The 26,588-nt window shown below is 39.0% G+C and overlaps 2 protein-coding genes across 2 annotated transcripts in view; one reads left to right on the top strand and one right to left on the bottom strand.

The window, feature by feature from the left end:
• PIBF1 (progesterone immunomodulatory binding factor 1) overlaps nt 1-11,977 on the bottom strand; it is a 168,708-nt gene extending 156,731 nt beyond the window's left edge. The window contains exons 1-4 of the mRNA XM_075199822.1: nt 11,918-11,977; nt 9,570-9,821; nt 4,522-4,622; nt 2,337-2,535 (exon numbers count right to left, since the gene is read on the bottom strand). Coding sequence (XP_075055923.1) covers nt 2,337-2,535; nt 4,522-4,622; nt 9,570-9,812 — 543 coding nt within the window. The 5' untranslated portion in view covers nt 9,813-9,821; nt 11,918-11,977. The remainder of the gene's footprint in view (nt 1-2,336; nt 2,536-4,521; nt 4,623-9,569; nt 9,822-11,917) is intronic.
• A 325-nt stretch (nt 11,978-12,302) lies between these two features.
• Nucleotides 12,303-26,588, top strand: part of DIS3 (DIS3 exosome endoribonuclease and 3''-5'' exoribonuclease) — a 33,054-nt gene continuing 18,768 nt past the window's right edge. Inside the window, exons 1-14 of the mRNA XM_075199817.1 lie at nt 12,303-12,396; nt 12,701-12,927; nt 15,548-15,705; nt 16,949-17,142; nt 18,003-18,076; nt 18,715-18,882; nt 19,513-19,674; nt 20,677-20,787; nt 20,862-20,999; nt 21,231-21,377; nt 21,623-21,739; nt 22,048-22,149; nt 25,701-25,765; nt 25,855-25,939. Coding sequence (XP_075055918.1) covers nt 12,709-12,927; nt 15,548-15,705; nt 16,949-17,142; nt 18,003-18,076; nt 18,715-18,882; nt 19,513-19,674; nt 20,677-20,787; nt 20,862-20,999; nt 21,231-21,377; nt 21,623-21,739; nt 22,048-22,149; nt 25,701-25,765; nt 25,855-25,939 — 1,740 coding nt within the window. The 5' untranslated portion in view covers nt 12,303-12,396; nt 12,701-12,708. The remainder of the gene's footprint in view (nt 12,397-12,700; nt 12,928-15,547; nt 15,706-16,948; nt 17,143-18,002; nt 18,077-18,714; nt 18,883-19,512; nt 19,675-20,676; nt 20,788-20,861; nt 21,000-21,230; nt 21,378-21,622; nt 21,740-22,047; nt 22,150-25,700; nt 25,766-25,854; nt 25,940-26,588) is intronic.

Here is a 26,588-nt window from a genome sequence, read left to right as displayed (position 1 = left end):
ACTGGTATTAGGCACTGCAAAATAGTACCTAATACCCCATTCATACTGCACCAAAAACCCAGGTTTTTGCAGAGGCACGCTGAAAAACCCGGGTCTTGGTGCAGTATGAATAGTCCAACCACAAAATCCCGGGTCTAAAATCCCGGGAGTTTGCGAGGGGTAATTCCCGTGTTGGACCCCGCTAGCCTGCAGTATGAATGGTGCAACCCGTGTAATTCCCGGGTCTCACCATTCATACTGTAAAAAAAAAAAAATTGTGAGGTAAAAAAAAATGATTTTAATTAATAAAAAATACATAACAAATGTTTACTTAACTTATTTTCAGCCAGCGGTGTCTCTGGTGCGTTGCCGGCTGTCACGGGGACTTCTGGGTACTAAAATGACGTCAATTCTAATGGACTAGAAATTACGTCATTTTAGTACCCAGAGGTCCCCCTGACAGCCGGCAACACACCGGAGACACCGCTGGCTGAAAATAAGTTAAGTAAACATTTCTTATGTATTTTTTTTTAATTAAAATCTTTTTTAACACTTTTTTTTTTCTAAAACCCGGGTCGGGCAGGTGCAGTATGAACCCGCCCGACCCGGGAATCTTGTTATCTATACTGCCCTGTGCCCCAGCAATATCTATATATATACTACCCGGGATATTGCCGGGGCGGCAGTATGAAAGTGGTATTATTAGATATTTTGTCAATATAAAATCCAACATGACCTAAAATTACTAGGCAACACCCAATGGAAGAAACTATTTTCTCATACTTTTCCTAGGATACTTATAAAGCATAAACAATAATTAATTATGTACTTTGCAGGTAAAAAAAATTAAACGGCAGCCTACCAAATTTATAATAAATACACCCTATATCACTGTAACATGAGCTCCACCATGTGGATACAAGAGAAATTACAGCAGACATTCACAAATGTTTTATGCACTTGCCACTTTGTTTTGTTTCCTTCTCAAGATATCAAAGTTACAGTTTTGGAACATAACTATTTGGATCAAAGCAGTCTTATGATTTTCTATATTACTATTTGTAAAATGTAACATGCACATTTCTTGGATAAAGTAAACACTAGGAAGTAAGAGCAAATAGAGCAAATAAGGAAACAGTTCAGAACTAGGAAACAAACATTGTATGACATGCACCTCGGGGGCACTTGGCATGCAAACAACCTCTCCATAGGAACAAAAATCTCAGATATTGACTCCTCATCCCATGGTAGACTGCAGCAATTGTTCTAAGCACACAAATGTCACTTATTACCCATTCACCTATAATAAAGAGAGGAGTATTTTATTTCTCCATAAATTCACCATGAGAAAACTCCCATGAGGTCTATAACCAGCATTGTCTGCTCCTGTTCACTCCCTTCTGCCTATCTGCTTATGTGGCGTTATGCTTAATTACCTTGTGGCTATTCTAATCATGCATACTAAAATACAGTGCAAAGAAGAACAAGCAAACATTACTACATGTAATGACAAATGTAAAAGAAGAAATATAAAAAAAGAAAATAAAGAAAATATCTACTGTAATCACAATACCACACACTATACTCATAACCAGGCCAAGAAATAGGGAACTTTCTCCCTTCATCAGCGATACATTTGGGCTGTTATTTATGCAGCAGAGAATATGTAATCATTCCCATTAGTTTCTGACCCATTGGAGCTTACAGTCTAAATTCCTTACCGCACACACCAGGATTCCTGATACAGGATTTCTCTATTATGCATCATTGTGCACTTGTTACAGGAGAGGCACAACACAGAAACCTAAAGAGTTTTTTTGTCTGAGTGAAAGCTACAGTCTCCTAGGTAACATAAAAGCCTGGAGTAAATTTGTGGATACTAACACAAAGTCATGAGTAGCGACATTAATGACATCTTAAGTGGGAAGATTCTTCCTTGCATCGTGAATATTTTGGGTGGAGCCATTTAGTCATTTTCCTCAGACTGTGACAAATTGGTTATGCTGTTTTTGGTGCAGTGGAAATGTATACGCAAAAACACCTTTTATAAAAACTATAGTGGGAAACATAGTAATATGACCTCATATATTACATCCACACTGTAGATATGTAAATATATGATGCAAGTTAAGTTGAGCCATTGTAAACAGTTATCTAGATATTTGCCAGAATACAATTTATTTGCAAAAGGATAGGACTTCGATACCAGTCTGTCTGAAAGCAAGTGCATCAATCTGCCTATCACAGCTAACGGATGAAAGGGTAGCTATGCCTAAAGAAAACACGGTTATGAGACATTATTTAAAAACAAAAAAATAAACCTTACATAGATATATACCGATCATGTAAATACTCACAGACACATATTCAGGAATGGACAGCTGCTCCTCAGGAAGTGCACTCAGCTCATCATACATTCCCTTTGTTAAGTCCAAGTCACGCAAGCTACGACGTATATTCCCTGCACGCTCTCTCAGTTGCTGATTTGTCTCTTCTGACTGTTTAAGCCTTGACAAAATTGTTTCCATTTCCTTTTTCGTCAGTTCTTGATGTTTCCTAGTTATATAAAAATGTCATTTACCAGTACAGTCTCTAGATGCATATTAGTTCAGAGCAATATGCTGCCTCCTACATATGTTATATTAAATATATAAATAAAGCATTTTAAATTTGTGTGAAACTGTTGGTAAATGACTCGGTTGAGGAGTTTCATCACAACAAACAACTGTTTCAAGGGTCTACAGGATTTTATTTAGCTGCTGCCCTACACTATCTGGATCAAATGTACCTCCCCACTACACTCAATAGCTACCTCAACTAATCCACACCTCTCACATCACTCAACCATACACTTACTCAATTTACATTCTGTCTACCTACTTTAACCACATATCTCTCCAAACTCCTATTCTCTCTCCAGTATCTCCTTTATTTCACCCTCACTGCTTCAATCTTTGCTAGTCTGCACTCAGACTGCTTTGCTCCTTCTCATGACTGCTGGCAACAGCTCACCGATCCCCATACAATCAACCACTTAGCCACCAGGCCGCCCAATGCCAATTACTCAAAACTTCCCATCTACCTCATACATTTCATCCCCGAAACCTTTTCCACATTTCTTCACTACCCTCCCTCGATTTTCCTGTGCACTCTGGAATGTATGTTTGATTTATTCATTTCAAAATCCCTCTAGATTTTTGCCATTACAGAAATCCGGCTTACAGCCTCTGACCCTACGTCCCCTGCAGCTCTTTCTTACAGGGGTTTCTCCCTCAGTCACACTGAGGACCCAGAGACAGACAAGGAGTAGGTATCCTCTTTTCTCCATACTGTGCCACAGCAACAAGTCCACATCACCCATCTATTCTTTCAGCTCCACCTTTGTCTCGCTGTCATTTATCAGCCCCCAGGTCCAGTTTCCCAATTCCTTGACTGCTTTGCTGCCTGACTCGTCTACTATACTTTGTTCTACCTACTCACAAAACTTTGATCCCTGCCAGTGGACTTCACCTGCCACCTACAATGATGGACCCTCCCTTAAACTCATTTTCTCCAGCTTCATGTCTAGCCTCATTAACGTTGCCATCCCGCTCTCTGACTACAACCTTCCCTAACCTCATGCTTCACCTACCTACACCCAAATTCACATGCACACAGCCACACATAAATACCCTCAACCCAATCCACTTCTTATGTTCACTAAAACTATTCATCTCTTTCCTATAATTACTCTGTACTTTCTGATCTATTTGCCTCTTTCTACAACAACAACCTCAATGCAGCTCAAGCTTTCACATACAGACTATACTCCTCAACCATGAAACTCAATACAGACACGCTTCCTGGAAAAAGCTCCTGCACACCCCACCCACCTTCTCCGGTACTCTCCAATTCAACCTCAGTTCAATCTCACCACTAACCAAAGACAAAGTCTCTGCACTCATCCAATCATCTTACAATCTGCTGATTCCGCTCTTCTCAACTTCTCCATTCCCCCTACCCCACTGTGCGTCGTACTATAGCTCACCTTTTTAACCTGTTTCTCTCCACTGGCACATTCCCATCTTTCTAAACATGTGCTCATCTCACCAATCCAAGAAAAAAATGATCTCGTCCCAGAATCCCTTTCCAACTACTGCTATATTTCCCTCCTCCCCTTTAGCTACAAACTACCTGAGAGGCAGCTATAAACAAGTCTATCTCGCTTACTCTCCTCTTAATCCCTTCTCAACCATCTACAACCCACACTAAAGCCCCCTCACAACCATCTCAATGTCTTCTCACACTCGCTCCTCCTGTTTCAGCTATGCCCTCTTCCTCTTAGATTATAAATTATTTCATGATCAGGGCACTACCCACTCTTTGTTTTCATGTCTACATTTATAATGTCTACCTTATAAGCCCTGTTTTCCCCACTGTCAGGCGGTACAGAACACTGTGACGCCTACAAATCAATGATGATAATAATAATGATGATGATTGGTGATCAGGCAGTTGGGAACTGATGTAAATGGTTATCAGTATACTAGCATGACATCTTACCTGGCATCCTCCTGCTGAATTTTGGTTTGTGTGTCAAGTCGTAAAGCCAGTAATTGCTTTTGATGGACTGTATCATTCAACTTCTCTTCAAGCTCTTCAATCTATTTAAAATAAAACACTATAAGTTGCAAATATGACTCTTGCATTTGTGAACTGTTAGAAAAGTCTACATTTATTATAGAATATCTGAATAATGAAGCCAGAAATACATAATGGATACCAACCATTACAATTTCAAGTATCCACACAGGACCAATACATTTATGATACTGATTGTCGAATTCAAATTAATTACACATGCATTAAATCCTGGCATGTTTGCATGATCATCAGCAAACCCCAAGGTGTAGAAACTCCTATGATCCAGTGGTTCTGTGGACAACCAAGCAATCTATCCAGCACTACATAGGACAAAATGGGCACAGTTTCAGTTGTTTGACAATTAGCATCAAATGAACAGATCTGTTTATGTGTGGCCAGGGCCGCTACCACAGTGGGGTACAACAGGAACGGTTTCCCTGGGCAGACACCCATTGACAGTGGCTCTATGTGTGTCTTGTCTACTGTGTGTTCGTTAAAAGGGTAACTGCTTGGTTTACCAATGTATAGTTTACACTATCTTTTCCATGCCATATAGGGCTTTTGTTACTTGATATATGCCTGTAGAAAAAAATATTTTTTTATATTACAAAACTAACCAAAAAAATTTAAACAATTTCATTGGTTTTACCCTTAATATTTTTAAGCACCTCTAAATGTATTCTCCAAATTTGACCGATTTCAGGATCCCAATACATGCATCTATTTAAGGCCACAGCTTGCTACACTACCACAGAAAATCCCAAAACCACCCCATTTAGAATAGAAGGCATGACAATGTATTTATTATGTGATATTAATATTATTATTTGGTATTATTATTATCATCATTTATTTGTTAGGCGCCACAAGATTTCCGCAGCGCCGTACACAGTACAAACAGTAGACTATACAGGGTGAAACAGTACAGAACAAGAAACAAAAATACCAATACTTCAGAAACTCCAGGCAGGCTGCTGCAATAAGCATGGAGCAGAAGAACAGGTGAGGAGAAAGGAGGGAAGCTTCTGAAACTTCTGTTATGTTCTCAGCGTCATTATAAGTTTCCCCTACTGCTGCATTTATCTAATTTTATTTTCATTTTTTTATCTGCCAATTTTCTTTCAGAAGTCTTTGTTATACTTTATGTTGATAAAAAACAATAGGTGAATGATGAATGAAAACAATATACTCACCTTTGTTAAACCATTTTTCCATTTGCTTTAGACAATCGTCACCTAGTTATATGAGCATAATTTATACGAGATTGAAACAGGATAATTTAAAAAGAGGCGTGGTATGTGCAAAAGTTCCCTTGTATGCCCAGGCCTAGCTTAAAAGGACAATCTGTCCTTATGACTGGCACACACATGGCACCTTTTTTGTGCTTGCTTCTTTTGCTTCTACGCAGGTGACTTCACAAAGAAAATTATCGTCCACAGTAGCAGGTACTACTCTTTCAAACATTAGGAAGTGTATAATAACTTCCTGATAAGACGGGCAAGAGGCACTGCTGCCCGTATTTCTTTACAGCACATAGTAGAAGCTCCTTTTTACTTGAAAAACAGCCATTTTTTATACCATGTCTTTGTTTTCTTCAGTGCTAGATAGGGCTTCCTTATCTGTTCTGCTATATGAGCTCACCCATACATTTATTATAATCCAGTTCAATTCTGTGGAAGTACCACTGATATTCTACCTGTGAACTGTTTTCAGCACAAGCACATTTTTTGTCTTTATATTTTAATGCTAGCAGTTCATCACTACACACTGCCCTGGTTTCTGCTGTATTTTCTCTGATGGGCCACAAGTCACTTTGTTTTTTGGAATACATGAATGTCAGCAGAGGGACACTCATATAAAAGTTATCAAGATAAAGGTGGTTGCCTTGGTAGAGCATTGTGCTGGGAAGTTACCACTCATTTTTGGCATTCTAATCTATCCTCTCATAGATTGTAAAGATGTGTGTGTATCCAATTTCACTTTAACACAGTCTGCACATATTCACACCACACTTAGCTCCTTTGGTTGGGATGCACATGTCAAAGTTAATTCTGCCCTTAAAATCTATCTATGCAAAAGTGCTTCTCTCACATGTACATCGCAAAAAATGCTGTTGTTGAAATGTTTAATAAATGTTCTTATTTTAAATAACCCAATGTAAAGAACTGATCATTATCAATGTAGTGAAGGAAATTCAGAATGGTTTCATGTTATCTGCATATATTGCTTATTTACTACAATATGCCCTGATGTTATTTATTTTTTTAACGTCCATATTTAGAGCCAATAAGAAAAAGACTACTTTGCAGTCATGTAAGATTATAAATAATACTGCTACATACTCATGTGTTAATAATTTGCAAGTGTTGCTCTTAGACTAGTAATATAGCCTAGCTGTATTAAATACCTAGTCCAGCGGTTCCCAAACTTTTGCAGTTCGCGGCACCCTTAGAGTCTCCAAATTTTTTCAAGGCACCCCTCCAAATTAATTATTGAGCAGTCCTGTTTTAGAAGTAGTTGGGTCAAAAAAATGTAATAAGTATTTAGGTCAGGACAGAAATACTTATTTAGTTGTATGCAAAAATGCCCCCTCTGCATCCAGACACTCTGCTCTCAGGCACTCTGCCCCCTCTGCCTCCAGACACACTGCCCTCTCTCACACTGCCCCCTCTGCACTGTCACGCTGTCCCCCCCTCTGCCCTCTGTCACGCTGTCCCCCCCTCTGCCCTCTGTCACGCTGTCCCCCTCCTCTGCCCCTCTCACGCTGTCCCCCTCCTCTGCCCCTCTCACGCTGTGTCTCCCTCCACTGCCCCTCTCACGCTGTGTCCCCTCCACTGCCCCTCTCACGCTGTGTCCCCCTCCACTGCCCCTCTCACGCTGTGTCCCCCTCCTCTACCCCTCTCACGATGTCCCCCCTCCACTGCCCCTCTCACGATGTCCCCCTCCTCTGCCCCGCTGTCACACTCCTCTGCCCCTCTGTCTGCCCCGCTGTCACACTCCTCTGCCCCGCTGTCACACTCCCTCTCACTCCTCTGCCGCGAGCCAGCCATAGGAAAAAACAAAGAGCACATAAACTTACCAATCCGTGCGGCACCGGGACCCAGCAGACTCCTCTCTCCCGCAGCTGTCACTGAATATCGACGTCAGTGACAGCTGCGGGAGAGAGGAGTCTGCTGGGTCCCGGCGCCGTGTGGATTGGTAAGTTTATGTGCTCTTTGTTTTTTTCTATGGCTGGCTCGCGGCACCCCAGTGACAGCGCCGCGGCACTCCTGGGAGCCGTGGCGCACACTTTGGGAACCGGCGACCTAGTCTATTTTAAATTAATCTAATATCTATTAAGTTTTAACTTTCAGGACAGCTCTACATGGAATTATGACTTTATGTTTGCGGTTGGCACAATGATGTGTTATCCCCTAACGGCATAAGCTGATAAGTGAGTTTTAATATCATAATAAAAGCTCAGCTTCTATATCTGAAGAGGTAGGTTTTCAGTGAACGATTGAAAGTTTGTAGACCAGAGGAGAGTCTTACTGTGCGAGGGAAAGCATTCCATAGAGTGGGTGCAGCCCGAAAAAAGTCCTGTAACCGGGAATGGGAGGATGTAATGAGGGTGGATGAGAGACTCAGATCTTGTGTAGACCTTTTGAGGTGTGAGGGTCATAGGAAGATGTAGATGTAATAAGACTTGCTGTTCCATTGTATGATGCAGGATATCACAGCAAGGTTTTAAGAATTTCATAGATAAGTGTAAATATTGTTGGCTTTACAATGCATGTAAATCCATGTTTGTGTAAACACACTTCATCCTGATCCTAAAAATAGTCTGTGTCCAAATCAGTATAAAAAGCACTATCTTGTACACTGAAATGTATCACTCTGATGTTCCCTCTGACCTGATCACCTGGTACCTTCATCCAGTGTGAGAGCAAATAAACACCACTCTGCTTCAAGACCCTGCTTGACAACTTCTTCAATATTGCTGTAATCCTGTGACCTGCAGATTAGACCCTAAATCTAATCCGATCTCCGGCTGTTTCTGAGGTTGGACCCAGCTTTTCCAGTACCACCACTCTGCCTGCTACCCTGCAGCTCTGTCAGTGTGATAGGCTACGGGGTATCCATCCACAGCAACCCTGATCCATAATAAGAGGTCTGGAGTACCAGCCCAGGTACACCAGCAAGGGGGTATCCCATCAGTGACAGTTACCCAGAAGGAACGTGGTTCTGGGCGCCATAAAGGAGCCCAGTGGTGGCAGCAGGCTCCTCCTACTGCGGCAGGAGGTGTGTATTCAGAATAACGAAAAGGAACGGTGGCAAAGTAAGCCCAGTCGGTTCCCAGCAACAACAGACAGGGTGTCATAGACGGTCAATCCTATCACACTCAATATATATACTTTGCTATGTATGTATTGCTAAATGAGTTAAGGCTTTTAAATTGTCACTAACCTATAGTGTATCAGAGTACTTAGTGGCCAATCGTACAAACTGCATAATACTTGTTTGGCTTTTATCATCGCTCAGAGATGGCAATATCCTAATTTTAGAAAGAACATTTACTTCTACAAAACATCTATAGTTTTTAAAATATGGAATTGCCTTAAAGAAAAGCATATCATTTTGGAAATGCATTTCTGGGCTCAGGATGCTACCTCTATAATAAAATAAAAGCATTCGTATTATCATTCACTACAGAATTAGCGGCGCTATAGAAATAAATAAATGATGATGATGATGATCATTCTCACCAACACACTTAGGGGTATATTTACTAAACTGTAGGTTTGAAAAAGTGGAGATGTTGATTATAGCAACCAATCAGATTCTAATTATCCTTTATTTAGTACATTCGACAAAATGAGAGCTAGAATCTGATTGGATACTATGGGCAACATTTCCACTTTTTCAAACATTTCAAATGTTTATGTTTAATAAACATCCCCCTTAGTGTTCAAAAAAGATAAACATACTTTTGTCAGATATTCTCCTTTCAAGTTGTCAATCATAAGGTTTTTTTGGGACAGTTCTATCTTCAGAAGCTGGAGATTGTGAAGAAGTTCCTTCCTTTCGATCAACTGCCTGGTGATTTTATTAGAACCATTCCGTTCCTCGGATGAGGAGATATCATCTGTAGGCACTGTAGTTTCCAGGCTTATATCCTCAGACTCCAAGGAGCTGGAGATGTTCATCTTTTTAGTTGTTTTTCGTGACATATTCAGTCTCTACATTAGTGGAGGAAGCAAAAGAATAACATATTGAAATTCTTCTCATAAATTTCTGGGTGATTCTTTTCCACTCAAAATAGCTTGCATTTGCCAGCTTTCCTGAGTCTCCATTTTCAAAGTATGCAGCAAAAATTAAGAGAATGTTCTGACTCCTATAACAGTGAAACCTTTAATGGAATATGCGTACAAATTGATAAAATAAATTGAGAAAGTGTTGCCAGAGCAATTAAGACCACTGTGTATGTGAGCTCACCTGCCAACATCAAGGTATCTCCTTATTTTATTCATCTGTACACGTATTTCATTCATTTAAAGGAGCGCATAAAAGACCATTTACTTTACTGGTATTGCACACTTTGAAAATGGAGACTCAGGGAGGTTTCAACTGAGATATATTATACACACTCACAGCTGTGTAAAAGTTTTAGGCAGGTGTAGAACAAATGCTGCAAAGTAAGAATGCTTTCAAAAATAAAAGTGTTAATAGTTTATTTTTATCAATTAACAAAATGCAAAGTGAATGAACTGAAGAGAAATCTAAATCAAATCAATATTTGGTGTGACCACCCCCTTTACCTTCAAAACTGCATCGATTCTTCTAGGTACACTTGCACAAAGTTTTTAAAGGAACTCGGCAGGGAGGTTGTTACAAACATCTTGGAGGACTAACCACAGATCTTCTGTGGATGTAGGCTTGCTCAAATTCTTCTCTCTCTTCATGTAATCCCAGACAGACTTGATGATGTTGAGATCAGGGCTCTGTAGGGGCCATATCATCCCTTTCAGGACTCCTTCTTCTTCTTCTTTACGCTGAAGATAGTTCTTAATGACCCTGGCTATATGTTAGGTGTCGAAGGGCTGGAGAGCGGTACAATAATGATTGTCTGCAGGCAACAGTGAAGCATTGTGGAGGATCCTTGCAAGTTTGGGGCTGCATTTCAGCAATGGAACTAGGGATTTGATCAGGATTAATGGCGTCCTCAATGCAGAGAAATACAGGCAGGTACTTATCCATCCTGCAATACCATCAGGGAGGCGTCTGATTGGCTCCAACGTTATTCTACAGCAGGACAATGACCCCTGCCAAAGTCATTAAGAACTGCCTTCAGCGTAAAGAAGAACAAGGAGTCCTGGGGGTAAATGTATGAAAGTCCGGTTTTTTCAACTAGCCGGAAATCGGCGACTTTGCAGCTTAAATTTAAAGCGGCGATGGCTTGTAAAGACAAACTTGCCTTTACAAGCCATCGCCGGTTTAAATTTTAGCTGCGACTTAGCTGCAAAGTCGCCGATTTCCGGCGAGTTGAAAAAACCGGACTTTCATACATTTACCCCCTCATCTCAACATCATCGAGTCTGTCTGGGATTACATGAAGAGACACTTACATTAAGAGTGTATCTAGAAGAATTGATGCATATATGCTGTTCTGAAGGTAAAGGGTGGTCACACCAAATATTGATTTGATTTAGATTTCTCTTCTGTTCATTCACTTTGCATTTTGTTAATTGATAAAAATAAACTATTAACACTTCTAATTTGAAAGTATTCTTACTTTGCAGCATTTTTTCCACACCTGCCTAACACGTTTGCATAGTGATTTTATATATATATATATATATATATATATATATATATATTTTTTTTTTTCTTTATTTGTATTCACAGACAAAATGTTACCAATTTTTTTACTGAATTTGGTGAAACTGAAACTCTAAATTCATATTGGAGTAGTTTATAGTATTACATGTTTTGAGATTTGTTACGAAATGTTGTAAAACAAAAACAAGACTTCAGTTGCTGTATAATATGGGTTTAAACTAGGCTTAGGTAGACTATGGTTCTTTAGCGGTTGTGAAACTACAAGCCCCAAAATGCCCCGATGCAAGATTAAAAAAGAGGTGATCCAAAGCCATTGTAAATGAAGTGGTTGGTAGGCTACAACTGGTAGCTCCACAACAGGTTGTATGAATACAATCATTGTGTGAAACGCACAACACTTGGTAACTGTGCATAAACATATGAGAGCTTATTAGTGAAATTACACAGAGACGTGAGTTTAATTGGTAAATACATAAAGTGTAGAGTGGTTACATACCAAGCTCTCGCTGTACTATCTGCCGCCTATACGACCGCCTTACTGAAAGCAGCACCGGCCTGCACTGCGCATGCGCCACACATAGCCCCGCCCCTTCTATCCACAGTGCCGTTACCCAGCTCTGTTTTGTTATGGCTTCTTCTGACATGTCATATAGACAAAGACACGAAGACACAAATATCACTCTAACTATGAACGCTATACATATCTTCACGTTCTCAATTTTTATATCGCGCTGCACTTTATTATATTGCTTGGAATAAAGGTCAGTGATGATTGGCTGGTCTAACCATGTGACCTAACGATACAGTCCGGATACTTCTGGGTATACGGGTCACGTCTCGGTCTAAGCTCCCACTCTATTGATTGGTCAGTGAAAGCACGAGCTCTTCCTGTTTCTACACGTGTGTATTGAGCATGCGCAGTGCAGTTTTCTGAGAAGAAACGTGTAAAGTCTGGGGTTCTTGATATAAGATAATGTAAGTACCAGTGTTTGGCATCTGTGATCATTGCACGTGTTGCCAGGCGTACTTTCCATGAAGCGTAGTGGTTTGTAGCTTGCTTTTGCTAGTGGCGGGCTACGTGCTGTGGTTAGTGGCCTGTAGTGACAAGCTTAATAAAGTACTGGAATTAATGAGCATAAGCTTTTTCTAAACTGGCATATATGCATATACAATATCTCGTAGAGAATTGCAGCAATGGCTTCTTTCTATGTGTCAATTAGTATGCATACCCGTATTAATTTAACAATTCTTGTTTGTTTAATGTCATTTTTGAAACTAGCAAAGAAAATGTTAAAGTCAAAGACGTTCATGAAGAAGACTCGTTCTGGAGGCATTTTAAAAATCGTCAGAGAACATTATTTAAGGGATGATATCACATGTGGATGCCAAGGATGTGATGAATGCCAACAGGAGAAACCTATCCTTCAGCTGGAGCCCATTCTCCAAAGTTCACTTTGCAAATGCCCCCATTACTTACTGCCTGACACTAACGTGTTGCTGCACCAGGTACAGGAGTGTCTGATGTAGTATTTATGTTGGTCAATGTTTATTGACCAATGTGCTTGATATCAACACAAAATGTAAAACACAGATATATTGTCAATTAATGACAACCTATTACACAACACTTCTGTCAAGTTCCATATTTCTGTTTGATGCATGCACAACCTACCTCACCCACCACCAACCCCTTTTATTCTTTAAAACTTAATTGATATGTTTTTCCTTAAGTAAGTGGTGAAATAATTCAGAATCAATATTCCAACATTTAATTTCATTAACCCTGTATACAGATATAGAATGCTTAGTTAGGTTAAAGGAGTGCTTTACCCCAATGTACGGGCTGTCATCATGCCATATATATCTGTCACTTTTATATTGTTACTTGGTAAACCATAGTACATAATCTAATGTGGAATACCTCTGTATTTGTGTGTGTAAGCCTAGTAGACAGTAAATTCAGCTTTTAGAGAGGGGGAAGTGGGGTGAGACAGACGTAGATATAAGATTGGTTTAACCTGATGTGGAGAAAGCGGGACAATGTAAGTCATGTACAGATTAAACCATCATCATCACCATTTATTTATATAGCGCCACTAATTCTGCAGCGCTTTACAGAGAACTCATTCACATCAGTCTCTGCCCCATTGGAGCTTACAATCTAAATGAACTAACATACACACACAGACAGAGAGAGACTAAGGTCAATTTTTTATAGCAGCCAATTAACCTATTAGTATGCTTTTGAAGTGTGGGAGGAAACTGGAGTACCCGGAGGAAACAAACACAAGGAGAACATACAAACTCCACACAGATAAGACCATGGTCGGGAATTGAACTCATGACCCCAGCGCTATGAGGCAGAAGTGCTAACCACTTTGCCACTGTGCTGCCCCATGCAAATATCTGTACAAAGCATGATTGAGTTCTCCATTTGCAATGATTTTTATAGTTAAAATGTTGGCAGCATTGATTGTTTTTACTATAAAAATCATTGCAGCATTGACATAATATTACATTGTGGATGTTTTAAATAATATTACAAGTTTGGAAAATGTATTTTAGTGCCTGTAGGTAAGCTGTTCCCTAGCATGCACAATTTGTCGTGCTTGTTTAACTGCACTGTGCAATATGATGATTATTTTCCGGTATCATGTAATAGTATTCCCTTTCCTGCATTAAATCACAGTTTTTCAGCTGGACTAGAGTGGAGGACCGTCATGGAATGTGCTTGTGAAAGTTTAAATGACACCACTTGCATTCCTTTATTGTAATAAGCTCCCAGTTCCAGTCACAAGGAAAGTGGATTTTAGAGTGTAGTCTGGGAAGAATGGAGATAACTGCATAAAAATGTGGTTCTCAGCACATATTCTATATTCAATCCAGTAGTCAGTGTCCACTGTCTATCTCCATGTGGGATTGGCCCTCATTACTGCAGTCCATTAAAATATGGAGAGCTCCAGAAGATTTATGCAATGCTGCTTCTCATTGGAGGATATACTAACCAATTAGATTAACAGCACTTGTTGCTTAATAATGTGAAAACTGTACACTTTGTTACTATGCTCAATAATACATCTACAAACTTGACGAAACAGTACTATGCCACCATAGCCGTTTGTCCCGCACTTGGTTGCTGGTACTTGCTAAATTCCCACTGTTCTGGTATATTTGCTCTCTGAGATGAGCTTGCAGTTATGGTTCAGTTTACAATAGTCATGAAGATAGGCTTTATACAGACGTGACTATCTTCCCTATCAAAACATTCAGTATATTTTAATGACGATGATGTTGGTGATTTGATAAAGTATTTCATTATTTTGATCAAGAATGCTAATAGTAGTGTCCAAAGAGTGTTTATGGCACACAGCTGAGTATTTATGGCACACAGCTAATGTTAACATGGATCAAAATAATGGCATGCTTTTATTAAGGAGAACATTTCCACAAGACAGTGATAACCTTCTTGCATGTAAATTATGTGGTGATGTGTGTGCATCACTCAGCATGTTTCTGCTAATGACTGAATTACTATAACAGTTTGTGTTTACGGAAAATGGTGTTTGCGTTAAAGAATTTTTTTGTTTCTTTTCTCTGACCAGTAAAACTTTCTGATGCAACCAAATGATTTGTTCATATTTGATATAAAAAAAATGTCAGGTTGTATATTGTCTAAACTATACATCAAGTTTTGAGGTTGTTTAAACCTAATATTTAAGTAAATGTCTACTGCCTCAAAATATTCTGTGTTGGCACCCCTTCATGTTCCAAATAGTTGAACTGCAACAGTCCAATGTCTAATAAATGAGGGTTTGGGAAGCTTTAAATGTTCTACTGCAGTAAATCATATAGTTACTGAGGAATTGACTTGTTTTTCATGGAATGTGTAGAACACTTCACCCAGGGATGCCCTATTGCACTCCATATAATACCTGTTGTCATTGGAATCTAATATGATTGCAGTCTGGAAACAATGCTAATCCCCAGTCAAGTGGTTCTTTGACTGTTTTATGGATTTTGTATTCTATAAAATATGGTTATTGTAACAATTTAGATACTATGCAATTTTATTTGAGACCTTATATACACTGGTAGTTCTCAATTTTTTACACCCGTTTGTTTTCAGATTGATATCCTCGAAGACCCCGTTATCCAGAATGTGATTTTGTTGCAGACTGTTCTCCAGGAAGTAAGGAGTCGCAGTGCACCAGTGTACAAACGAATCCGAGATCTTACTAATAACTCTGAAAAGTATTTCTACACATTCACCAATGAGCATCATCGGTAATCTTGACTAGTAATGTATTTTTCTACAGATCCCCCTGATAAAATCTTTGTTGGTCTCATGAAGTTTACAGTTGTATGTTGGTTGCAGATATGGGGATTTTTATACTTGCTGTTGGGGGCACAGACCAGGTATTGTTATTTAACCCCATATGAGGCAGGCCACTGGGGGTAATGACTCCTCCTTTTCCTCTGCTACTCCTAAGTTTAGCACTCACCCAGCAATGATACAACAATAAGAGGAGTAGAACGGAAACAGAGCATTCCTGTCTGGCCTTTGTAGCGTGTTTGGGGACTACAGAATGGTGGCACCTGGAGGCCTTCTAGTAGCTTTGGACAAGATTCATATGAACACTGCAAGAGCAATGTATATGAGAGGGCCAGTAATATTTGGGCTAGTGCCCCCCCCTCCCCCAGGCCTCTTCTGGCAGAACAGGATTAGAATCCTTCCAAGTAGTGTGTTGCACCCTCTGGGTCCCAGGAAGCAGAGCACCACAGCTAAGCTCTGTTGGCACTGTAGCACCAAGGTCTGGCTGCTAGTCTCTGTTACTAAATTCATCTTAGAGATGGCACTAGACCCTGGGGAAGTCAGAGCTAAAGAATAACTCCCAGCCCAGATTTAGTGAAGCCAAGCTAAATAGGGGGCAGAGTTCTCCCCTTGCCATTTCAGTGCAAGGACAGGGAAGGGTAAGCACCAGATAAGGAGCCCTGAGTTCCAGATATCGATCAATAGTGGATTTTACCTCCCAGCTTTGAAGGAAAGTGTTCCTTCTTGACATATGGCCACTATAAACAAAGAGCCTTCCTACTGATGGGAGCCTAGGAAGGGGGCAAATAAAATCATGTAATATAATTTATTTCTTTTTTTTACTTTCTAATATCATCATCATCTATTTATATATCGCCACTGATTCTGCAGTTCTGTACAGAGAACTCATTCACATCAGTCCCTGCCCCATTGGAGCTTACAGTCTAAATTCCCTAACATACACACACAGAGAGAGAGAGACTAGGGTCAACTTTGATAGCGGCCAATTAGCCTACCAGTATGGTTTTTGGAGTGTGGGAGGAAACCGGAGCACCCGGAGGAAACACAGGGAGAACATACAAACTCCCCACAGATTAGGCCATGGTCAGGAATTGAACTCATGACCCCAGTGCTGTGAGGCAGAAGTGCTAACCACTACGCCACCGTGCATGAATCTTGTTTTTAGTAATAGCTTGACATTTATGTACATAACAGAGAAACCTACATTGAACAAGAACAAGGTGAAAGTGCTAATGATCGAAACGACAGAGCAATCAGAGTGGCAACAAAATGGTACACTCAGCACTTGAAAAAATCTGCAAATCTCAAAAACCTTGAAGTACTCTTAATAACAAATGACCAGAAAAACAAAGAGAAGGCACTGGAAGAAGGAATTCTAGCATACACTTGTAAGTTTCAGTTATTTTCTTTTAGTTTACTTCTATTTTGCGGCGTAATACATTTATGTCTAATTTGCTGTTTGTCTCATTTTTCTATGAACTTGGTGCTCTGCAGACTAATTGTTACAGTAGTCAGATACCATCTTTGTTATTATCCTGTATTTATAGCAAGGATTGATGAATCCCAGGGGCAATGCGGTAGCCAAAGCTATGAAATTACTGCTTGTGCATAATTTTTATAATTAATTTCTGTTGAGTTTGAAATGTACACATGTTCCATGGCTCCTAGATATTACTGGCCCCTTAATACATGCACTGGACAATCAAATTTTTATTTAAGCATATCTGTTCCTGTCCCAGTGGAGTTTAATTTCCCTAGCACAGGCACACAAGCACACATCCCTGGGCCAATTGATCTTCTAGTATGGGCCATGGGTGGAAACGAGTACTCCGAGCAAACCCGTACAGATTTGGAGTAAACATATAAACTTCAAATAGATAATACCCTGAGCAGAATTCATCATCATTTCTTATCTGTGGTTGTGAGAACAAAATATAGGATGTGTCCTGGTTGTGAGAGCTTACAGTCTATAGGGAGAGGATAATTCTCAGATACAAGGATTACCAGCAAGAGTAGTAGTATCTATAACAGGTTGTACCCAGTGTGCGTGGTAATAGATGGCAGTAGGAAAGGGTTTTCATAGAGTGGTAGGTTTTGAGAGAGAAAACATAAATAACTTAAAAAATAATATGATGTCTTGTTAGCATTCATTCCTTCCTTTTGGATATTCCATCATTTGACCTATCATTAAGTGTATAATCTATGCATATTGGTAATATATGTAATACAGTTGTGTTTTGTCTTTTAGGTGACGAATACATTAAAAGTTTATTTGCTAATCCTGAACTTGTTGATCGTCTTGCACATGTGTCTGATGAAAAGGTACATGAAAGCTAATATGTTTGCTATGTACCTGGACTATGTTATTAAATATCCCCTTTAATGGCATTTTGCTTAAATAAGGATATTTCTGTAGTAAAATTATGTGATCGTGATTTTTTATTTTGCCCTATTTATTTCTAAATAATAATTAATAAAATATAGGAAATTTCGGTAGTAGATGTTTGGAAAATCTCCCGTTTTCTTACTTTTTTGTTTCCTGGTGGTTGGGCTTATGTACCTCAGCTGTTTGGTAGCTAGCTATAAATTGGTTTAATTTGCATTTATGGGCTATTCAATACTGGCTTGAGTCGACTTGTTACCTGCCCCTTTTTTCCTATTGGTCTATTTCCAATTTTCCAATGGAAAAATTAAACCTTTCATGTTACATCATGCAATTCCAATCAAAGCATTGTAAACTATAAACCCGTGTGACAGCTGCATTAGGGATAAAACCTTTTGTTTTCCTGGTGTCTGCCAGTGATATATTGCGGGGTTGGTTTGACATTGAACAAAAACAAAACGTGTTTGATATCTTGACCAGATGACATGGGCCTTACTTGTGTTTTCCATCTAAACTTTTTATACACTCTACATACTAATCGCCATTCCCCCCACCTTCCCTCCCTTTTCTCCTGCAGAATGAGGTTGAAAATGGAAGGTTAATGTTTTCAGAGCATATTCCTATGTCAAAGCTGCAGCAAGGTATAAAATCAGGAACTTACATACAAGGAACATTCAGAGCAAGTAGAGAAAACTTCCTGGAGGCTACAGTTTGGGTCCATGGAGATTCTGAAGAGAACAAAGAGGTATACATAAACATCCAGCATAGACCTATACATACACAACCAGCATATGTGCACGTAGGTAACAAAGTTAATGTGAGAGTGTGTTGTGTGTATGTATGTATGTATGTATATATATATATATATATATATATATATTTCTGTTTACAACATATGGGAGGGAAAAGTAGCAGTAACCCTTAGCAACCAATGACATTTTGCCATTCCATATTGCAGTGCAGTTTATTGGTTGCTGTCAGTTACTGAAATTAAATTTTTTTTTCTCTTTTCTTCTGCAGAGTTTCATGAATGTTTCCCACTGCCTAAAATTCTGTTGTTTTTTTTTATAGCTTTCTGTGGTCTTGATATAAATATACAAAAGTAAACCTGTGTGTCAAAATGTGAATAGAACGATGTAAATGATTTGTTCTAGTTTTATTTCTACAAACTGCTCATTGGATTATTGCTTACCCTTTATTTTCTATTTGGTTTAAAATAAATACAGTTTCTATTCTTTTCACTTCCCAGCACTTGTAAAAGCCTCCATTTATAGTATTGGGGACTGCACTAGGGTCCACATGAATGGTAAAATATGGCAAAGTGAAAGCTATCTGTAGACCTATTACATGTCGTCATGTTTACAAACTTTCCCAGATAATCTTACAAGGATTGCGAAACATCAATAGAGCTATGCATGAAGATATTGTTGCTGTACAGCTGTTGGAAAAAGAGAATTGGGTGGCCCCATCATCCGTGGTCTTACAGGATGAAGGTGAAAGTGACGATATTGAATCCGTAGAGGAAAAAGAAAAAATGGTATTTAATAATATTTAACAATATGTACTAATTGTTTCTTTTATTACAGCTATAATTGCTGTGGCCCTTGTTAGTGTCCAAGGTGCACTTTTTCCATGGTCGGTGAAGGCAAAACACTTCTAGACTTGTCTTCTTACCCCTTTAAACATATTGACATTTAGAAACATTTCAGACACCTGCTGGGTGCAGGGACCTGTCCAGGAATCATCAGTATCTGGCCCCACAAAGCGTAAAAAACTTTCAGAGCTTTCAACCCTGTTTGTGCAATAAATAGGCACCAGAGTGTTTCCACGTTGTCACAGGAGGCCATATGACACAAATGGGGGAGCTCTCAGGCATGCGGTTACCAGCTGACTGCTGATATGGATCGAATAGTTGAGTTGCTAAAGGATCTATTTTGCAATGGCTTCTTTAGATCTCCTTGTTTTAAAATAAAATACAAGCACCTCTGCTGATCCACTTTTAAGTATTACATTCAATTTAAACATTGCTCTTGGTCAGTCGTGGAGGGTACTTTGCTTACTAACAGGAAATCCCGGTTCGATCTTTTGTGTGTTTCCAAAAATAAAGTAAAATTAGCTGCCATTTTTTTGTCATACAGTGCAGTGTTCTCCCAAGAAAAAATTCAACAACTGGGTGGCATTTAGAAGTAGCAGTGTAATATAGCAAAATAATAATAAGAAAGAAAAACATGTTGAAGGTTATTGCCAACATTTATTTCTACAGACTCTTGTAGTTATTGCCCGCTTGCTGTCTGGTCTGGACACTTTTATTTTTTTTTGCTCTCACAATGCTCATTATAATAGGATAAGCAGTGGTTTGTCCTATTATAATAGGACTCCTTCGGACTCCAAGAGCCGAGGGGCAAGTAAAAACAGCCGGTTGGAGCACCCGGTATTTAGGTCCTGGGGAGAACACTGTAGTACTAGAAACAGAAGTGAAAAACATTTGTGCATAGTAAATGGTTTAATACGTGGCTGGTGTTACATACTTATGTTGCAGCTAAAAACTGATGAAAAGAGCATGGCAAAACCTTCAGGAAAAGTCGTGGGCATCATAAAGAGAAACTGGAGACCATACTGCGGCATGTTGTCTAAGTCACAGATTAAAGAGGTTTGTGTTATTGATATCTGGCCAAATTGTATAATTCTGCAAGTTGCTCTATCGTCTCTTTTTAACCCTTTCAGTCCACCCGGCATCTGTTCACACCGGCTGACCGGAATATCCCTCGCATTCGCATTGAGACAAGGCAGGCATCCACTCTGGAGGGACAGAGAATTATAGTTGCAGTAGATGGGTGGCCAAGAAACTCTCGATATCCTAATGTAAGTGTAGCTCATTGTTCAAATGTATATATGGGTAAATTTGTTCTATGAAAGAGAGCAGATGTGATCTGTTACGCTATAAAGGAAATATGTGTGACTTACATTGATAGTTAAGTCAATTAAGTGTGACTCCAACCATTCGATGGATTTCCACTTGGTAACACGAGCACAACTTTGTTGGACCTAACCTTATTTTTATAGAAAATAAAACATTATTTCTCCTCACCATAGGGCCACTTTGTAAGGAGCCTAGGTACAGCGGGTGATAAGGAGACAGAGACTGAGGTCTTATTACTTGAACATGATGTTCCTCATCAGCCTTTCTCCCAGGCTGTTCTCAGCTTTCTTCCTAAGATGCCATGGTCCATCATGCCAGAGGTGAGAATTCCTAACACTCAAATGCTTTTTTTTTCAAAATGTAGTGTCGTGGACACCACCACATAAGTATTCTAAAAACACACTTCCAGGACCTTTAATTTTTCACATTTTATATTTCAAATAATACCCTTTACTTGTTGTGCTTATTTTGGGTGGAGTAGCACTTGCTAAGCTGTGTAAATTTAATGGCATAACCTGTATGGGTAATCATGGTTTAAGAGTGCGGCAAATCTTTCCACCTGCAGGATATGAAGCATAGAGTTGATCTGAGACATCTGTCTGTGTGTAGTGTGGATCCTCCTGGCTGTACTGACATTGATGATGCACTGCATTGCCGAGAACTAGAAAATGGCAACCTGGAGGTGGGTTGTCCTCTACTATATGAAAATTACTGATATATATCATTCCGTATGCAAAGAGCTGAATTCCTTATTATAAAAATAACTATTTGTATACATCTGACCAATGCACGGTAGATATATTAATTCAGTGATGTTTCCTCCTGCAGTTAACAGTAGATAATAATTTGTATATGTATCTTATATTTATTGTTTTAGTACTTTTATTATTTTGTTAATACTTATTTTAAAAGTTTGCCTAGTAAAAGAGCAGTATGAATAAATAATGGATATTACTGGTTGAATGTCGTGAGTGTTGTAATGTATTATAGGTTGGCGTGCATATTGCAGATGTCAGCCATTTCATTAGGCCTGGAAATGCTCTAGACCAGGAATCTTCAAATCGGGGAACCACTGTGTACCTGTGCGAGAAGGTAAGTGTCATGGAAAGATATTCATAAGGCACGCATGTCGGTAACAAATTTGACTATGTATTTTTTTTACATTCGCCAACTACATTTAGAAGTATTTAAACACGCGTTCTGTTTACGATTGCTGCAATTCACCACATTCATGGATATGCTGTCAGAAGTTCTTCAGCTTTTTCAATATTCGGTGGCTTTATCTTCACTCTTTTTTTAATGTTTTTATTCATTTAGTTTCTAAATAAGATATGACTGTCGCTGTTTTTGTAGTTTTGTTGTCTCGTATTATAGTAAATCAATTTTATTTTTTAATAAAGTAAATTGAATAGATATCATCTATATACAATGTGTGCAATTTCTGCCTGGTTTTTCGTGGTCAGCAGTGTAGATTTAACACAAAGCTTAGTGATTATTTTGCTGTATAGTGAAAATCTGGTTAGTAAGGGTGCTGCTCACCCTGTTTGCTGTGGTCATAATATATATTAAAAAAAAAAAAACCCAGTGCAACAAAGAAAGCTCCATGCCAAATAGAAAAAAATGTAACTTTCATTGACTCTATTAGCCTTGACCACTAGGGATAGTCAGGTGAGTCCTCAAGGTCTCCCCTGAAAATGAAAAGTTTAAAAGGATAAAGTTAGGTTTTAGTTCCATTGGTCTTGTTCTTAGAACTACTTCAAAGTATAAAATAGCAGAAACTAAGAGCGCTAGAACTGAGTGATAGTCACACACGATGCTGAAAAAATTAACATATATTAAATTTAATATATCCAAAACATGAAACATGGAATCAACCATAAAAATAACAAATTATTAAATTGCCCACTGCAAAGGATAAAACTATAGTGAGCTAAAAGTCCAAGTACAATTGCTGCAGATAATATCAATAAAAGAGAATGGAATCACAGCCAAATTGTAAAGATCAGCTGGTGGTGACACTTATCTGAAAATATTTAGAGTCAAAAGGTGGTGGGAGCTGGTGCTAACAAACTTACAGTACAAGATCACAATATATAACAAAGGATGAGCCAGACGTATCAGCTATATTCATGTTCTCCACACAGTCGGCAATTGGGAAGCGGCTCCTTTTTACAGCCCGATAGGTGTAGCGGAGTTAAAGCATAGAAATAGATAGCCCGTCATCGCTGATGCTCACATTTCCAACTCCATACAAGGAGATGATAGTGTTGATCCACCATGCAAAGGTTAGGCTCTGTAATGAGTGCCCACCGGATCCAAATTTCAAAAGAGGTAGCACTGTGTCGATTTAAACCAAACTGAATGAGTGCAGTCAAAAGTAATAAATCGATCCAAAAAAGTTTCTGGCTTGTTTCTTTGTCGAACAGACAATTTCATCAGAGGAAGTGATAAATATAAGATCATCAAGCTCACGGTACTGTTTGGATGTCGTTTTCTGTAATAGTCCCATGTCTAATAACAAAACTATATTTTGTGTTGCCAATTGCCTCTCTATCTCTCTATACGCTTTCTAATGCTACCTAACGCTCAATATGTCCAAAACATAACACATAATATTTCTCCTCCAGAGTCGTTACTCCCCTCAACGCTTCCTCAATGATTTAATGTTACACTTGACTCACCTTCTGCTTTATTCCTCATATCCAGTCTCCCTCTCCCAGTCCTGTCACATCAGCTTTGCCAGAATATGCCCTTTCCTTTCCCAAGATGCTGAACTTATACATTCTCTCACCAGCTCCTACCTTGAGTGCTACAGCCTTCTCCTATCTGGCATTCCCCTTACTCGTATATCTCCTCTTCAATCCATTGTAAATGTCGCAGCAAAATTGATCTCCCTCTACTGCCGCTCCACGTCTGTTGTACCACTTTCAAATTCCTACATTGACTTCCTGTATCCTCTAGAATCCAATTAAAATTACTCCCTATTACCCTCAACAAAACCACCCTTTCATGTAACTGTATCTCCTGCCTACAAGACTTCTTATATACTGCTATCCACTTAAGGAATTCCCAACCATGCTGATCAGACTTTTCCACAGTTTTCAAATCTTTAAACTCTCTTAAAACTCATATTTTTATTAGATCTTGCCATCCTCTCGTCTATACTACGCACAATAAAACACCCTCACAACTGTCCCAATCTCCACTCTGAGCCAAACTCTCTCCTCTTGTCTCAGCTGTACCCACTTCCAATTAGAATGTAAGCTCTCTCACAAGCAGGGCCCTCACTACCCTTTGGTTTCATAGCTGCATTTTTGTGGTTTCCCTTGACTGTCATGGTGAGGATTCCACCCTTAGCTGGGATGGAAGTTACCCTCTGTGGGATTCAACTCACTCGGGTAGACCAGGATATATCCAAAATAAGACTTTATTACGACAGCACAACACCACAAGACGTTCACAAGTTACAGGGTAAATGGTAGCATGTATTCTCCAGCAGCCTCCTGCAGTCAGCACTCCAAAGTTATAATCTCTGTCTCTTTCAGGATCTTATCCTCCCGCAATAATACCACTACCGATTAGCAAAACAGTTAGTGTGTCCCCCAGCCTGAGATACTGGCTCACACCGCCCCTGTCCTGGTAGGGTTTCCTCCAGCGGCACCATGATGCTTGCCCCAGAGTCCTTTTTGCTGGTATCTTGTACACCAGGATCCTCCAAACTAGAATAGCTCCCCCTGGCATTCTCCTCGCCCTATATTATTTTCTGTATACACAGGAAGTAGGGTCAAATGTCTCAAACCTCCCCTTTTACAGAAGGGGTCTCCCAGTCAACAATTTAGCTGCTAGACATACTGTCCCTGTTATCTTGATTAGACAATAGAATGACTTGACTCAATTAGCTGTTTTGGCTGGGGTTACAATAGTACATCAAGGAATGACACTGCATGCTTACATGGAACAATAAGACTTTTGACACATTATATCAGCAGTGTTACACAATATACGTCTGTGATACCTTTTGATACAATTACATTTATATTGATACATATTGATACATTTCCCCATGCTATTTCAACCAATATATTACTGTGGAGGCACATTGTATATCATTAGAAGTTCTAACCTCAGTACCTCTCAGGTTACCTGTTGACCTAGCTAATTAACATGGGCTGCCAACTAGTTATCTCAGACATTGTTCTGATTACAAACCAAATCTCAGCTGCCCCCATAACAATGGACATTGGAGACAAATGGTAATTACATTAGCTAGCACAAGCAAAATGACTGCTGCTGTTCTGTTATTTTCACACAGTATGGCAATATTCTTTATATTTATACTACATACAATGTCGCAGGTAATAGTATGGGCAAAATGTACCTAATAACACTAAATAATACACCGATGCTCTGGTGTATATACTTAGACTGGGCCAAGGATTAAAAAGTACATTAAACCGTGAGAAACGGGTGATGAATACAAAGTTCTCAGTCCAGTAACAACCCATTTCCTCACAGTCATGTTTTCTGAATGTCCTGTTTTCCCCACCGTCCAGCACTGCAGAGCACTGTAAAACCTTACAAATAATAAGTATTCATCTAATATGTGTAAATGACAATGAAGCCACTTTGTGATATCTTTCCAGAGAATTGACATGGTCCCTGAGCTTCTCAGTTCAAATTTATGCTCGTTGAGATCAGAGGTGGACAGGTATGACTTTATATTTTTTTTTTTGGTTGTTTTTATCTTTCCATCTTTTTCTTGAAATACCATGTCTTATGTTTTCTCTTGTGTTCCAGATTAGCTTTTTCATGCATTTGGGAGCTAAGCCAGGATGCTAAAATTATAAATACCAAGTTTACAAAAAGTGTTATCAATTCAAAAGTAAGTATTTGTATTTTATAAACATATGGATGTAATTTGACATTTGGAGATTTCCTGATGGACCTGCGTAAAATAAGTTTGAGACTTATTCATGCGTAGTGCAACACTTTCTACATACTTTAAATTAACAGATTTAAATTTTTTTTCGTGACACAACACCCAACCTTTCTAACTATATATAAAGAGAATGTTATTAAACGAATAATATTTACAAAAAAGTTTTTTTGTCTTTGTTGCAAAATGTATGTGAACCTAGGATGATTATCTTTTTTTTAATTTTTTTTATTATATAAGACACCACAAAAGGTCCGCAGCGCCATGCATGATTTATACAGACTGCAATGATCCATAGCACATTATATAATACATAAAAAAAACAAAATACAAACACCAGACATACTCAATATACAAAAAATACACAGATAACATGGTAATGCAGATCAAATTATTTACGGGACAGTGTCTATGTTATGGTAATGTCCACTGTGAAATAGGCCTGAGTTCAATAAATCGGGGCAAGGGAAGCAGGCCAAGAGGTGTAAAAGGACAACACGAGGAAAGAGGGCCCTGCTTGTGAGAACTTATGGCCTAAAGAATGCCTAGCTATATTTACTGGCTAATAACCTTAGGGGAGAAAAATTGGAAATTT

Source organism: Mixophyes fleayi, chromosome 2, assembly GCF_038048845.1.
Source record: "Mixophyes fleayi isolate aMixFle1 chromosome 2, aMixFle1.hap1, whole genome shotgun sequence".
Classification (NCBI taxonomy): domain Eukaryota; kingdom Metazoa; phylum Chordata; class Amphibia; order Anura; family Limnodynastidae; genus Mixophyes; species Mixophyes fleayi.
This window is presented reverse-complemented; position numbering and strand designations above follow the sequence as displayed.